Source organism: Entelurus aequoreus, linkage group LG06, assembly GCF_033978785.1.
Source record: "Entelurus aequoreus isolate RoL-2023_Sb linkage group LG06, RoL_Eaeq_v1.1, whole genome shotgun sequence".
Taxonomy (NCBI): domain Eukaryota; kingdom Metazoa; phylum Chordata; class Actinopteri; order Syngnathiformes; family Syngnathidae; genus Entelurus; species Entelurus aequoreus.
The window spans coordinates 74,140,192-74,158,187 of record NC_084736.1 but is presented as its reverse complement, the minus strand read 5'-3'; the positions used below and the strand labels follow the sequence as shown (position 1 = coordinate 74,158,187).

At 37.7% G+C, this 17,996-nt stretch overlaps 1 protein-coding gene across 1 annotated transcript in view; it reads right to left on the bottom strand.

Moving 5' to 3' along the window:
* Positions 1–17,996, bottom strand: part of LOC133652595 (secreted frizzled-related protein 1-like) — a 51,315-nt gene that overhangs the window by 22,484 nt on the left and 10,835 nt on the right. The window contains exon 2 of the mRNA XM_062051529.1: positions 10,937–11,017. Within this exon, the coding sequence (XP_061907513.1) occupies positions 10,937–11,017 (81 nt within the window). The remainder of the gene's footprint in view (positions 1–10,936; positions 11,018–17,996) is intronic.

The following is a 17,996-nucleotide window of genomic DNA, read 5'->3' as shown; positions in this document are numbered from 1 at the left end:
TAGTAGTGGCTTTCAGTAGGCCTTTAATGATTTCCATCAACAAAAGTTCTCTCTCCTAGTAGAATGTGACTTTTCAGTCCCATCCGTATCCTCCTTCCCCTCCTGCACCCGGCCGCTCACTGTTAAAGACAACAGATGATTAGATTAATACGGACCACCTGTGCAATCTAATCATCTGCCAGCTGTGTCTCGCCGTCAGCACATGCCACGCCCCCTGTCTAATGGCGCTCTGTTTTCAGCACCATGGACAGAGGCGGTGACCTTTGCTCCTGCAAGCGCGCTGATCACACTCCCTCTCCACACATAGTAGTATCGACTAGATATGTGCTCGTACTTGGTATCATTACATTGGATGTTAGGTGTAGATCCACCTATGGCGTTTGTTTACATTTTGATGCCGGTGAGCTACGGTGTGTAGTGAAGCATGTTTAGCTATTCCTCGTCCTGCAGGGATGATACTTGTAAGAAACGTACATTATTTGTCGCCATGGAGACCAGGATTAGTGATTTAGAAGTAGCTAAAACACTGCCGACGGCGAATGGGCGTTAGCCGCTAGCTAGCTAGCTGTGTCTTAAAGCACCTCTTCCTGAGGGCGTTTCAGTGTTATAACTTCACCTTTATCGTTAGTTTTTAAGCCAAAATGCGTCCGTTCTCCCTTTTCTGTCTACACACTGTGTCTGCTTGTAAGTACTCCGTAAATGTGTGCTACCGAACATGCTCGCCTGCTCGTAAAACCAGCAATGACCAGACGTGACTTCGTCGCGGGCGCGGGGTGGTGCGGGACCGGTACTTTTCAGAGACGGTATCGTACCGAAAATGATTCATTAGTATTGCGGTACTATACTAATACCGGTATACCGTACAACCCTATTATATATATATATACTGTTAATTAAAACATATTTTATTACACTTACTATTTTAGATAAACTTGGCTTTCAATTCTAAATAAAACTATAGAATTATGAATTATTGCTTATTAGTAACCCTAATCCTAACCCTTACATGTTCCCCTAGTGTCCGAATAACTCTAAATTAAGGTTATTGAGGGAAGACTCTTAGTTAATGGCTTACTGGTTGTATAATAAGGCCATGCAGAAGAAGGCATTAATAAGTACTTAATAATGACTAGTTAAGAGCCAATATGTTACTAATTTGCATGTTAATAAGCAACTAATTAATGGTGAATATGTTCTCCATACTAAAGTGTTACCATATTTGTTTCTATGCTACGTATGTTCCTCCTGAGACCTCACTGTAAGCTTTGTAAAGTCACATTAACTCCAAACTTAACAAAATTGATGCTAATCCAACCTTTTTCTCTCCTTTTTCCAAATAATCTATAAGAGAATCCTTAAGGAACCGAATCGTTAAGCAGAATCGAAAGTGGAATTGGAACCGGAAAAAATCTTATCGATTCCCATCCCTACGTAAGGTCAAATCCAGAAAACTTAGTACCGTATTGTTCTAACTATAAGTCACAGTTTTTTTCATAGTTTGGCCGGGGGTGCGACTTATACTCAGGAGCGACTTATGTGTGAAATTATTAACACGTTATCGTAAAATATCAAATAATATTATTTAGCTCATTCACGTAAGAGACTAGACGTATAAGATTTCATGGGATTTAGCGATTAGGAGTGACAGATTGTTTGGTAAACGTATAGCATGTTCTATATGTTATAGTTATTTGAATGACTCTTACCATAATATGTTACGTTAACATACCAGGCACGTTCTCAGTTGGTTATTTATGCCAATTCAGCTACTTTGTTGCTATAGTTAGCAGTTATTCAAACCCCTCGAGGAAGTATTTTTACAATATAGTGACTTACGACAAATCCAGCGATTAATCTCTGGTCTAATTAGACAGTTTTTTAGACTTTAAAAGCGGTGTCAAACTTCATTTTATGGAGGGCCACGTCGCAATTATGACTTCCCTCGGAAAGCCGCAATCATGGTCTGGCAGCTCTGCTGAGACCCATTTCTTCCTGACTACTTAGGCTCTCCAGCCCATTCACTCGGTGCCAGTAGATTCCTGATGGCTCTCCCTTGCAGTCGTTATTTATCTCCTCTGCCCTGGCTCCACTCACGCTTCCCGTTCCTGTGGTTTTTGCCCCGGCGCTGCCGTGTGTCAAGACTTGGACTATGGGTTGTTTGTTTTCCCGAGATGCAAGTCAAGTTGGAGCGGACAAGGCGTGAAGGTAAGGACATCTTTTATTTTAACACTAACTACAAAAAACAAACAAAAGGGTACAATCAAAAGGCGCGCACAAAGGCGGAGAACAAACTTGACTAATGAAACCAAAACTAGCACTTGGGCAAAAAACTATGAACAATAAACAAAAACTTACTTGGAACGCAGGGAACTATGGCATATACACTACCGTTCAAAAGTTTGGGGTCACCCAAACAATTTTGTGGAATAGCCTTCATTTCTAAGAACAAGAATAGACTGTCGAGTTTCAGATGAAAGTTCTCTTTTTCTGGCCATTTTGAGCGTTTAATTGACCCCACAAATGTGATGCTCCAGAAACTCAATCTGCTCAAAGGAAGGTCAGTTTTGTAGCTTCTGTAACGAGCTAAACTGTTTTCAGATGTGTGAACATGATTGCACAAGGGTTTTCTAATCATCAATTAGCCTTCTGAGCCAATGAGCAAACACATTGTACCATTAGAACACTGGAGTGATAGTTGCTGGAAATGGGCCTCTATACACCTATGTAGATATTGCACCAAAAACCAGACATTTGCAGCTAGAATAGTCATTTACCACATTCGCAATGTACAGAGTGTATTTCTATAAAGTTAAGACTAGTTTAAAGTTATCTTCATTGAAAAGTACAGTGCTTTTCCTTCAAAAATAAGGACATTTCATTGTGACCCCAAACTTTTGAACGGTAGTGTATTTCAAAGGTAGCATGGAGATACAGAAGTAGCATGGCATGAAGTGAGCAGAGGTAGTAAGGATAATGTCACCAGGACGATCAACAGAAAAAGACAGGCTTAAATAACAGTGACATGATTAGTGACAGGTGCGTGACATGAGGACAGGTGAAAACTAATGGGTTGTCAGAGAAAAGCGCTATATAAATATAATTCACTTCACTTCACATGGAAACAAAACAAACAAGAGTACACAAAGGGTCCAAAAACCAAACCGAACATAACCAAAACAAAACATGATCACACAGACATGACACCGTGTAGTGTTAACTTTCTCCTTTCTACATCTTTTGTGTGCATTTTCGTTTCTCTACACTTTTTGCTCTGTCTTGCTTGTGAGCACACAAAACAATCCCAAAAGAACCAAAAGAAAAGAGTTCATTTCTAAAGATATTAGTTTTACATTTCATGTTTTTTCCTAACTTTTTGTCTCTCCCACAACTTCCCCCCAACCCTCCTCCACAGAAACAGAGTCGTTGATTCATTCCTGAAACATTACCATTAGAGATGTCCGATAATGGCTTTTTTGCCGATATCCGATATTCCGATATTGTCCAACTCTTAATTACCGATTCCGATATTAACCAATACCGATATATACAGTCGTGGAATTAACACATTATTATGCCTAATTTTGTTGTGATGCCCCGCTGGATGCATTAAACAAAGTAACTTTACCATGAATTGATTAACGTGGACCCCGACTTAAACAAATTTTAAAAAACGTATTCGGGTGTTACCATTTAGTGGTCAATTGTACGGAATATGTACTCTACTGTACTGTGCAGTCTACTAATACAAGTTTCAATCAATCAATCAAAAACAAGGTTTTCCAAAATAAGAGAACAACTTCAACTCCAGTTATGGAAAAAAGGTGGGCGGGGTCGGGGGGGGGGCGGGGTTTGGTGGTAGCGGGGGGTGTATATTGTAGCGTCCCGGAAGAGTTAGTGCTGCAAGGGGTTCTGGGTATTTGTTCTGTTGTGTTTATGTTGTGTTACGGTGCGGATGTTCTCCCGAAATGTGTTTGTCATTCTTGTTTGGTGTGGGTTCACAGTGTGGCGCATACTTGTAACTGTGTTAAAGTTGTTTATACGGCCACCCTCAGTGTGACCTGTATGGCTGTTGAGCAAGTCCCGGAAGAGTTAGTGCTGCAAGGGGTTCTGGGTATTTGTTCTGTTGTGTTTATGTTGTGTTACGGTGCGGATGTTCTCCCGAAATGTGTTTGTCATTCTTGTTTGGTGCGGGTTCACAGTGTGGCGCATATTTGCAACAGTGTTAAAGTTGTTTATACGGCTACCCTCAGTGTGACCTGTATGGCTGTTGAGCAAGTATGCATTGCATTCACTTGTGTGTGTGAAAAGCCGTAGATATTATGTGACTGGGCCGGCACGCAAAGGCAGTGCCTTTAAGGTTTATTGGCGCTCTGCACTTCTCCCTACGTCCGTGTACCACTCCGTCATAAATTATACTTTTTGAAACCGATACCGATATCGGCAGTCCGATATTATCGGACATCTCTAGAAAAGAAGCAAAAGAAAAGAGTTCATTTCTAAATATATTGGTTTTGCATTTCATGTTTTTTCCCAACTTTTTCTCTCTCCCACAACTTCCCCCCAACCCTCCTCCACATAAACAAAGTCGCTGATTCATTCCTGAAAAATTACCATGCTTATCGGCCCATTTTTTTTATACAGGAACGAACAGAAAGTCTATTTGAGGGTCCTCTCACGACAAAATAGCTAAGTCTGTCTGCTTGTAAACGGGTTCTCTCATCTTGTGTGTATTATTTTGACTGTAGAAATATCTTGCAATTAGGGCTGCAACAACTAATCGATTAAATCAATTAAAATCGATTATTAAAATAGTTGCCGATTAATTTAGTCATCGATTCGTTGGATCTATGCTATGCGCATGCGCAGAGGTTTTTTTTTTTTTTTTTTTTTTTTTTTTTTTTTTTTTAAATAAACCTTTATTTATAAACTGCAACATTTACAAACAGCTGAGAAACGATAATCAAAATAAGTATGGTGCCAGTATGCTGTTTTTTTCCAACAAAATACTGGATAGGATAGAAATGTAGTTTGTCTCTTTTATCCGATTATTAATCGATTAATCGAAGTAATAATCGACAGATTAATCGATTATAAAATTAATCGTTAGTTGCAGCCCTACTGGCAATGTTCCATTATAAGCTCAAAAAGGCTGTAGACTGCAACCAAGACATATCCTGTCTTGAACCAAAGTGTCCGTTGGACTAATCCCATTCTGCTCTGCTCTGTGATTGAATACTTCTCCCTAAGGACAGCAATACCTCACCCTCGTGTCTCTTCAGGCTGAATCTGCGTAACCTCACATGTCAACTCTTAACAAGGAACCGAGGGCAGAATCCGTCTTAATCCAAGACAAAAACAAGGACATCTTGGAAATGTCCACAGAGACGCCAGAAAGGCCGGACTCATCTAAACAAAAAGTTAAACAAACGTAACATAAAACCTGGATGAGACTCGAAAGAAAGTCTGTTTTTAAAATGTAAGTTTGCTCGGTGGAGAACCTGAAAGTTGGATTGCCAGATATTTTGGTGCAGCTGGTGAACAATATCAGGTTGCGTGAAATCAAATGTTTTCATTCCACTTCCTCTCCTTAACTGTTTATATCTGTTTTTTATATCAGTTGGCCCAACAACGCTTAAATGAATGACATGAATGTTCTGTTTGTCTTTATCATTTATGGAATGTTTCCACAATTTGATTACCAAAATTAGAATTTCGACTTGAGAGTCAATCGGCTTTGTTGTGAGCAAAAATGTTGGTTATGAGAATCCCCGCCAGTAGTTGGCGTCGTGAATGTCACAGTGAACCTCGTCAGATCCGACCAAAACATCCTGTGTTTCACTCGCTAGCATTAGCTCCTTGCAAGCAAGACATAACTATGTTTTTCCAACTAAGGGTTGGAAAAACGGTGAATGTGAAGGAATTCGCTGAGAAGAAAAAGCGGATGATGTCAATTATTTTTCACTCTAGGACAGTGGTTCTTAACCTGGGTTCGATCGAACCCTAGGGGTTCGGTGAGTCGGGCTCAGGGGTTCGGCGGTAAATTCGTGTAAATAAAAACTTTTCCCTATCGGCGTATTACGGATACGGCAACAGCAGAAGTCACACTGATTTGCAGGTGTGTAATTTGTTGTGAGTTTATGCACTGTGTTGGTTTTGTTCTTTGAACAAGGTGATGTTCATGCACGGTTCATTTTATGCACCAGTAAAAAAACATGGTAACACTTTAGTATGGGGAGCATATTCACCATTAATTAGTTGCTTATTAACATGCAAATTAGTAACATATTGGCTCTTAACTAGTCATTATTAAGTACTTATTAATGCCTTATTCGGCATGGCCTTATTATAACCCCAACCCTCTAAACCTGGCCCTAACCCTCTCACCCTAACCCTAACCAAATAACTCTAATCTAAGTCTTTGTTGCTTAGAATATGTTCCCCTAGTGTCCGAAAACTCTAAATTAAGTCTTTGTTACTTACTTAGAATATGTTCCCCATACTAAAGTGTTACCAAAAACGTATAGGATTGAATTCAAAGTCTCCTTACTAACCCACCAGTGCCTCCATGGAAATGCCCCCCCTCTACCTCAAAGAACTACTCACCCCCAAATCCTCCACACGACACCTCCGCTCCGGACAGGTTAACCTCCTCCAACCTCCGAGGACAAAGCTATGAACAATGGAAGACCGGGCTTTCTGCTCCGCTGCTCTCAGTCTGTGGAACGCTCTCCCTGACCACCTGAGGGCACCACAGACTGTGGATGCTTCTTTTTAAAAAAGCCTCTTTTTTTTTTTTAGATATATGCATACTAGTTTTAGCTATTTGGCTGTTCTAGTTTTTATTTGTATTTATTTTTTATTATCTTTTAATTTTTTTATTTAATTTAATTTTTATTTTTATTTATTTTTTTTTTTTAATATACTGTAGCACTTTGAGGTTGTTTACTCAATGTAAAGTGCTTTTTACAAATAAAATCTATTATTATTATTATTATTACATAACTTTGTCTTGAATTTGAAAAAACAATTTTTCTTTTTCACTAAAGAAGGGTTCGGTGAATGCGCATATGAAACTGGTGGGGTTCGGTACCTCCAACAAGGTTAAGAACCACTGATCTAGGACCACATTGAGACAAAACAATGACAGTTTTTTTCCAAAGACTCTCTCTCCATAGCCTAAAAACATGCTCAAAAAGGGTGTTTTAAGTAATATATATATATATATATATATATATATATATATATATATATATATATATATATATATATATATATATATATATATATATATATATATATATATATATATATATATATATATATATTATATATATATATACAGTACAGGCCAAAAGTTTGGACACACCTTCTCATTCAATGCGTTTTCTTTATTTTCATGACTATTTACATTGTAGATTGTCACATCAAAACTATGAATGAATACATGTGGAGTTATATACTCAACAAAAAAAAGGTGAAATAACTGAAATCATGTTTTATATTCTAGTTTCTTCAAAACAGCCACCCTTTGCTCTGATTACTTTTTTGCACACTCTTGGCATTCTCTTGATGATCTTGAAGAAGTAGTCACCTGAAATTGTTTTCACTTCACAGGTGTGCTTGAAGCTCATGGAGAGAATGCCAAGAGTGTGCAAATCAGTAATCAGAGCAAAGTGTGGCTATTTTGAAGAAACTAGAATATAAAATATGTTTTTAGGTATTTCACCTTTTTTTGTTAAGTACATAACTGTGTACATAATATAATGTGTTCATTCATAGTTTTGATGTGACAGTCTACAATGTAAATAGTCATTAAAATAAAGAAAACACATTGAATGAGAAGGTGTCCTTTTGGCCTGTACTGTATATATATATATATATATATATATATATATATATATATATATATATATATATATATATATATATATATATATATATATATATATATATATATATATATATATATATATATATATATATATATATGACACTCGCGCCTCCATCTGGCTGATCTGCAAAGACATTCTGCCAACTCGGCTTCATGCCTCGTCTGACTGGAGCTGCTGTGATGTAGTCGCTATGATTACCCTAATAATTCATATATCACTGTGATTACTCTAATAATCCATATATCACTATGATTACCCTAATAATCCATATATCACTATGATTACCCTAATAATCCATATATCACTGTGATTACCCCAATAATCCATATATCACTATGATTACCCTAATAATCCATACATCACTATGATTACCCTAATAATCCATATATCACTGTGATTACCCTAATAATCCATAAATCACTCTGATTACCCTAATAATCCACATATCACTATGATTACCCTAATAATCCATATATCACTGTGATTACCCTAATAATCCATATATCACTATGATTACCCTAATAATCCATATATCACTGTGATTACCCTAATAATCCATATATCACTATGATTACCCTAATAATCCATATATCACCGTGATTACTCTAATAATCCATATATCACTATGATTACCCTAATAATCCATATATCACTGTGATTACCCTAATAATCCATATATCACTGTGATTACCCCAATAATCCATATATCACTATGATTACCCTAATAATCCATATATCACTATGATTACCCTAATAATCCATAAATCACTGTGATTACCGTAATAATCCATATATCACTATGATTACCCTAATAATCCATATTACCCCAATAATCCATACATCACTATGATTACCCTAATAATCCATATATCACTGTGATTACCCTAATAATCCATATATCACTGTGATTACCCTAATAATCCATATATCACTATGATTACCCTAATAATTCATATATCAATGTGATTACCCCAATAATCCATATATCACTATGATTACCCTAATAATCCATATACCACTGTGACTACCCCAATAATCCATATATCACTGTGATTACCCTAATAATCCATTCATCACTGTGATTACCCTAATAATCCATTTCTCACTGTGATTACCCTAATAATCCGTATATCACTCAAAAGCGCAGATTCCAAACAATGGCATATTCAAGACTTACTGTCATTTGAAAATGGCACTGCACATCATATTGGCGGCTACAGTTTCGAGGATAAAGGTTTGAAAAAAAATATTTTGGAAACGTGCAACGGGCCGGATTGAAAAGTTTAACGGGCTGTATCTGGCCCGTTAAACTTTGCCCAGGTCTGCACGAAATAAAATAAAGAAATCACGAAAAAAAACAAGACTGAAGTGTGCATGTAGCCAACTTGTCAAAGTTGTACAAGCTAGAACTGCTACACTTGTTGGCACTAGAGTTATCGGTATCGTTTTTTTTATTATCGGTGTCGTTTTTTTTTTTTTTTTAATTAAATCAAAATAAAAAACACAAGATACACTTACAATTAGTGCACCAACCCAAAAAACCTCCCTCCCCCATTCACACTCATTCACACAAAAGGGTTGTTTTTTTCTGTTATTAATATTCTGGTTCCTACATTATATATCAATATATATCAATACAGTCTGCAAGGGATACAGTCCGTAAGCACACATGATTGTGCGTGCTGCTGGTCCACTAATAGTACTAACCTTTAACAGTTAATTTTACTCATTTTCATTAATTACTAGTTTGTAGGTAACTGTTTTTATATTGTTTTACTTTCTTTTTTATTCAAGAATTTTTTATTTATTTATTTATCTTATTTTATTTTATTAATTTTTTAAAAAAGGACCTTATCTTCACCATACCTGGTTGTCCAAATTAGGCATAATAATGTGTTAATTCCACGACTGTATATATCGGCATCGGTTGATATCGGTATCGGTTGATATCGGTATCGGTAATTAAAGAGTTGGACAATATCGGAATATCGGATATCGGCAAAAAGCCATTATCGGACATCCCTAGTTGGCACCATACTGAATCCAAATAAGTCCATAAAGACTATAATAACATCACTGACATTTATCCACAAGAATATGGTGAAGCTGTTAATGTTGTGTTTGACAAAGAAGCAGCTTGCAGAAGATACCGTAGAAGTCCGCTCTCTTCATTATTATTACTGTATACATTATTATTATATTACTTCATAAAACTACTGTTTGTAGTGCATTTTACTGTATTGTTTTTGGTACAAAATTTGTTACCTAGAAGTTTGTTCTACACATTAAAAAATATGTTATAATTATAAAATTGTAATGTTTTGGGCGGGAAAATAATTGAATTGAAAAGATGTCATTTCAAGGGGGAACAGTGATGTGAGATGCGAGTATTGTGGGTTAAGTAAGCAGAACCAATTGAAGCCCAGGTACCACTGTATTACTTTTGAAACATTCTGTTCATACAAACAAATGCTTCATTACATGTATTATTTGAAAACATCTTGTGCAAAATTGTCATAGCCATTTGTCAGTTTAACAAGGTAATAATATTAATTGTAATTAATAGTTGCATTTCAAGCGATAACCCTTTGTAGATATTCTTATAATTGAATATATCTTTTGAACTCAGAAGTATACCTAAGGGTATATAGTATACAGAAAAGAATAGCACTTGTAGTAATATGGTAGAACTATTCTACAGTTAGTTCAGACAGCAAAACAAACATTTAAATTGGACAAGGAGCGGTCACATAAAGACTTTAACGACTCCACTTCATTCGCTTTAGAACACAATCTTCTGCCTAGCAGACAAACTCTGACTTGTGACCAAGAAATAAAACCTGAATACTTTAATCAGTCAACACTGGGAAAAAAAAGGGTCGGGAATTCAATTCTACAATTTTGAGCGTCGTGGAAATAGTCGAGCAGCCTAGTGTGATTTAGCATGTACTTAAAAATGCTTGCTTGACATACCTAAAGTTTAGGTACAAATATCAGGGAGTTATTGTTGTGCTTGTGTGGATGTGGCAAAAAACCATTCTTACCAAACTCGCTGGCACACATGTGCTCCAGCATGGCATCTATTTTCATTTCATTGTCACAGGGAGGGCAGATGGGGGAGTAACCTGCGGACAAAAGATAGGACAAAGTATGTAAACAAGATGATAAGATATGCACAAAAATACATATCCTAATATCTATCACAATATGATATTTATTTCTTCAATTTAAAAATATACTGTATATAAATAATAAATTTTATATATATATATATATATATATATATATATATATATATATATATATATATATATATATATATATATATATATATATATATATATATATATATATATGTATATATATATATATATATATATATATATATATATATATATATATATATATATATATATATATATATATTTGGGCTGCAACAACTAATCGATTAAATCGATTAAAATCGATTATAAAAATAGTTGGCGATTAATTTAGTCATCGATTCGTTGGATCTATGCTATGCGGTTGCGGAGAGGCAATTATTTTTCTTTTCTTTTTTCAAATATATATATATATATATATATTTTATTTTTTTTATTATTATTTTTTTTTTAATAAACCTTTATTTATAAACTGCAACATTTACAAACAGCTGAGAAACAATAATCAAAATAGGTATGGTGCCAGTATGCTGTTTTTTTTCAATAAAATACTGGTAAGGATAGAAATGTAGTTTGTCTCTTATATCCGGTTATTAATCGATTAATCGAAGTAATAATCGACAGATTAATCGATGATCAAATTAATCGTTAGTTGCAGCCCTAATATATATATATATATACACACATGTACAATATATATAAATAAATAGGTAATTGTTAGAGATGTCCGATAATGGCTTCTTTTCCGATATCCAATATTCCGATATTGTCCAACTCTTGATTACCGATTCCGATATCAAACGATACCGATATATACAGTCGTGGAATTAACACATTATTATGCCTAATTTTGTTGGGATGCCCCGCTGGATGCATTAAACAATGTAACTTTACCATGAATTGATTAACGTGGACCCCGACTTAAACAAGTTGAAAAACTTATTCGGGTGTTACCATTTAGTGGTCAATTGTACGGAATATGTACTGTACTGTGCAATCTACTAATACAAGTTTCAATCAATCAATCAAAAACAAGGTTTTCCAAAATAAGAGAACAACTTCAACTCCAGTTATGGAAAAAAATGGGGGGGGGGGTTGGTGGTAGCGGGGGGTGTATATTGTAGCGTCCCAGAAGAGTTAGTGCTGCAAGGGGTTCTGGGTATTTGTTCTGTTGTGTTTATGTTGTGTTACGGTGCAGATGTTCTCCCGAAATGTGTTTGTCATTCTTGTTTGGTGTTGTTTCACAGTGTGGCGTATATTTGTAACAGTGTTAAAGTTGTTTATACGTCCACCCTCAGTGTGACCTGTATGGCTGTTGAGCAATTAACTTGTGTGTGTGTAAAAGCCGCATATATTATGTGACTGGGCCGGCACGCTGTTTGTATGGAGGAAAAGTGGACGTGACGACAGGTTGTAGAAGACGCTAAAGGCAGTGCCTTTAAGGCACGCCCCCAATAATGTTGTCCGGGTGGAAATGGGTAGAAATTCGGGAGAATAGTTGCCCCCGGGAGATTTTCAGGAGGGGCACTGAAATTCGGGAGTCTCCCGGGAAAATCGGGATGTTGAAACCGATACCGATAATTTCCGACACTACATTTTAAAACATTTATCGACATCTCTAGTAATTGTGTATATATAGTATATATAAGGAATTAGGTATGAATGAATGATGGATACAAACAGGCAAGTAAACAATAATGGCCAATGCATTCACATGTTATTTGAATTAAGTGCAACCAACACTTTAGGTTGACTTAACAAGAGGAAACCTGCTCTGCTCACATTTTCAACATTCTAGACATTTAAAAAAAAAAAATAAAGAAACCAACATTTTTTACAGTAGATTTAAATGCTACTTTTGCTGTTGTTTTTCAACATAAATTGAATACAATATTCATATCAACAATAAAGTCAAAGCAACATCTCTTCCGGTTGAATGAACAGTGGGTTTATCTGAGAAATTAAGTTCAACCAAATCTTATCAGATTCACCCTGCTTTGACCCAAAACAGACATTTGTTGCATTTTTTTTCCATCTAGGACAAATCAGTTAAAGTTAAGAAGGCTGAAATTTGGCCACATAGTTTTAAACACGTTTTTATATATATTTAAAATGGCATCACGGCAGTTATTCCAAATATTAATTTACTATACACTTTCTCTCTTAGCCCATTTTGGTCATTATTGACTCCCATTGTAGCACATATGTTTAAATATACTGAAAACCTGACATGTCAACGTGCTTTCATCACAAATACTAAACGGACATGAGCATCTCCCTTCCATGCGAGAGACATAGCATTCTTTTAAACACAGTGTTTTAGCATAGTTGTTTATCCATCCATCCATCCATTTTCTACAGATTGTCCCTCTCGCAGTCGCTGGAGCCTATCCCAGCTGCATTCGGGCTGAAGGCGGGGTACACCCTGGACAAGTCACCACCTCATCACAGGGCCAACACAGAAAGACACCATTCACATTTAGTGTTGTCAATCAACCAATCCCCAGGTGCATGTTTTTGGAGGTGGGAGGGGCCTATCCCCAGGTGCATGTCTTTGGCGGTGGGAGGGGCCTATCCCCAGGTGCATGTCTTTGGAGGTGGGAGGGGCCCCTATCCCCAAGTGCATGTCTTTGGAGGTGGGAGGGGCTTATCCCCAGGTGCATGTCTTTGCAGGTGGGAGGGGCCTATCCCCAAGTGCATGTCTTTGGAGGTGGGAGGGGCCCCTATCCCCAAGTGCATGTCTTTGGAGGTGGGAGGGGCCTATCCCCAGGTGCATGTCTTTGGAGGTGGGAGGGGTCTATCCCCAGGTGCATGTCTTTGGAGGTGGGAGGGGCCCCTATCCCCAAGTGCATGTCTTTGGAGGTGGGAGGGGCTTATCCCCAGGTGCATGTCTTTGGAGGTGGGAGGGGCCCCTATCCCCAAGTGCATGTCTTTGGAGGTGGGAGGGGCTTATCCCCAGGTGCATGTCTTTGCAGGTGGGAGGGGCCTATCCCCAAGTGCATGTCTTTGGAGGTGGGAGGGGCCCCTATCCCCAAGTGCATGTCTTTGGAGGTGGGAGGGGCTTATCCCCAGGTGCATGTCTTTGCAGGTGGGAGGGGCCTATCCCCAAGTGCATGTCTTTGGAGGTGGGAGGGGTCTATCCCCAGGTGCATGTCTTTGGAGGTGGGAGGGGCCCCTATCCCCAAGTGCATGTCTTTGGAGGTGGGAGGGGCTTATCCCCAGGTGCATGTCTTTGGAGGTGGGAGGGGCCCCTATCCCCAAGTGCATGTCTTTGGAGGTGGGAGGGGCTTATCCCCAGGTGCATGTCTTTGCAGGTGGGAGGGGCCTATCCCCAAGTGCATGTCTTTGGAGGTGGGAGGGGCCCCTATCCCCAAGTGCATGTCTTTGGAGGTGGGAGGGGCTTATCCCCAGGTGCATGTCTTTGGAGGTGGGAGGGGCCTATCCCCAGGTGCATGTCTTTGGAGGTGGGAGGGGTCTATCCCCAGGTGCATGTCTTTGGAGGTGGGAGGGGCCCCTATCCCCAGGTGCATGTCTTTGGAGGTGGGAGGGGCCCCTATCCCCAAGTGCATGTCTTTGGAGGTGGGAGGGGCCTATCCCCAGGTGCATGTCTTTGGAGGTGGGAGGGGCCCCTATCCCCAAGTGCATGTCTTTGGAGGTGGGAGGGGCCTATCCCCAGGTGCATGTCTTTGGGGGTGGGAGGGGCCTATCCCCAGGTGCATGTCTTTGGGGGTGGGAGGGGCCTATCCCCAGGTGCATGTCTTTGGGGGTGGGAGGGGCCTATCCCCAAGTGCATGTCTTGTGCAGTCACAGGGAGAACATGCAAACTCCACAAAGGAGTCGAACCTGGGACCTTCTCGGTGATAGGCATGAGCACTAACCAAAGCTGTCCCGTGCTGATACCTAATCTCAAATATTTCACTTTTTTTGTTGTTGTTGTTGTTTTGTTTTGTTTTACAAAAAGGTAATAAAACATTAAAAAAACAAAACATGTTTTTATAAAAACCTAATATCTATGGATAGGTCTGAAACTGCTGAAAGATTTGAAGTGTTTAACGTTTAAAAACAATTATGTAAGACAAACTTATAACACCTTTATAAGTTTGTCCATTTTTCAGCAAGGAGGAATAGTGTGAGTTCTTGGAAAAACTGCCTTTGTTCCAAATATAATAATGCATCAAAATCAGTGTTGTTGTATGTATCATTGACAGAATAAAGGCTGAAATTGCCTCTTCTAGAGTGTTCCACCTTGCAACCCATTTTTGGAAATATTGCATATTTTGTGTTTTTCTCATAACAAAAAAAAACATTTTTCACCATTTGGAACATTTTTCTTTTCATCACAACGTGGTTTTGAGATAACGTTAGTACTTTTGTCGCATTTTACCACAGTACCAATCTTCATTGCTTTGTCTTCAAGTGATACAAAAGAACAGACTGGTTCACATCGGTAGCCACGTCTCATTGCGAATTATCCTTGTTCGGTCGGGGTGGCTTTTTTTATTCCAAACCAAAGCCAAACGAAGCAGTTCCAAATCCCTCCTTTTGGCACCGATTCCTTCCTTGGAGCAGCAGGTAAAAACAACGCAGACGAGAGAGAGAATACACTACCGCTACACAAAGTATAGATGACCTTAAAATAAGTATATTCGCACTAATAACAAGTGCACTTTTCTTGGTAGAAAAAACTAATATGAGACCTTTTTTCTCAATATGTTGAAAAATATTCTTAAATGAAGTAAATGCTAGTGCCATTATCTTGACATAATGATATGCGCTCGGCATTACATTTCTTGCATTTTCCCATCGATAACATGACATCATCGCTGTCGAGTTTCAGATGAAAGTTCTCTTTTTCTGGCCATTTTTAACGTTTAATTGACCCCACAAATGTGATGCTCCAGAAACTCAATCTCCTCAAAGGAAGGTCAGTTTTGTAGCTTCTGTAACGAGCTAAACTGTTTTCAGATGTGTGAACATGATTGCACAAGGGTTTTCTAATCATCAATTAGCCTTCTGAGCCAATGAACAAACACATTGTACCATTAGAACACTGGAGTGATAGTTGCTGGAAATGGGCCTCTATACACCAATGTAGATATTGCACCAAAAACCAGACATTTGCAGCTAGAATAGTCATTTATCACATTAGCAATGTATAGAGTGTATTTCTTTAAAGTTAAGACTACTTTAAAGTTATCTTCATTGAAAAGTACAGTGCTTTTCCTTCAAAAATAAGGACATTTCAATGTGACCCCAAACTTTTGAATGGTAGTGTATATATACATATGTATATATATATATATATATATATATATATATATATATATATATATATATATATATATATATATATATATATATATATATATATATATATATATATATATAGCCCGGCCCGGCCCCCGACCAATTTTTTTTTTAGTGAAATTTTGAAGAATTTATCTGAATGTGCATGAACTATTTCTGTTCAAAATAGTTAGAAATGTCACATATTAAATGTTTAAATATTAACTGTCAGTTTACTGTACTGTGCCAACCGTACTACTATATGAGTACGTATTTTCTATTGTTTCATTGAAAATAAAACAGCAAAGTCCATTTGGCTGTCATCTGTTTTCATTATGAGACACAATTGTGTCAAAGTCATGATTTTTTATTTCATGCTCGAAATAAGAAATTCTTACTTTGAAAAAGCAGTTTTATACTTGTGAGTGTTGATGACACAGCTTTGCAACAGTTGATATTCTAGTTTCACGCACCTCAATATAGGTCATCAAATCTCAGCAACAAGCTGTAATATCTTACTGAGGTCATTTAGGACCAAAACCCTTAAAACAAGTAAAACACTCTGCTTAGTGAGAAGAATTATCTTATCAGACAGAAAATAAGCAAATATCACCCTTATTTGAGATATTCAATCTTACTTAGATTTCAGTTTTTGCAGTGTACCTAATGATTGAGATTGTAGAAGCCCGATTTCAGACTGCATTTAGAGTGTTTATGTGCTTCCTGCTCCAGTAAACTACTTTAAAGGGCTCACAATAACAGTGTGGGTAAACAGGAGTAAACAAACAGTTAACTCTCCCTCGCCAGTTGTCCATTACATGTGTTTAACAAAAGTTTGCCAAAGTGACACCCTGGTGTAACTTTCTTGTGAAAACAGACACCGTTTACAGTCTCTCGCTGTCCTTTGGCTTGTTTAAGACCTTCTTCTCCTTTTTAAATCAATGATGACTGAGTCGCACTGTTAGGTGACCTCTGCTAATGAGCACAAAGGAAAAACTGGGAGCATCAATTTGACGAAGCTCTGTATAAAACTTCCTCAAGTTTCTTTGCCTGTTAGTTACAAACTCGCCTGACTGTATTCTGCGTATTCACTCACAAAAAGAAATGATAACATGCAGGTGACATATGAAGGGTAAAGATTTATGCGTGCTCCCCTTAACTTTGAAATAAGAGGCTTTTTCTTTTGAGAAAAACACACCTCTACCCATACCAAGGTGTCAGTCAATAGCACACACAGTTCCACAGTTGCCCCATTTATGGCTTGCATGTTGTGTGAAATAGTCCTCAAGTGGTGCCGTCACGCTTCAGATGGAAATCTAAAGTGAGTTGATGGAAATCCCCCCCCTCCATGTTGTAGTGAAAATGAATGTGCATCCCCTTCCCAGGTTGAGAACTGACTTTAGACAAGCGATTCCCCCCGTGGGAAATGAACCAATTTCCCCTTAAAAATCAATTTATTTTAAAAACCAATACAATTAATGTAGGGATATCCGATAATGGCTTTTTGCCGATATCCGATTTTCCGATATTGTCCAACTCTTTAATTACCGATATCAACCGATACCGATATCAACCGATACTGGAATTAACACATTATTATGACTAATTGGGACAACCAGGTATGGTGAAGATAAGGTCCTTTTTTTTTTTAATTAAT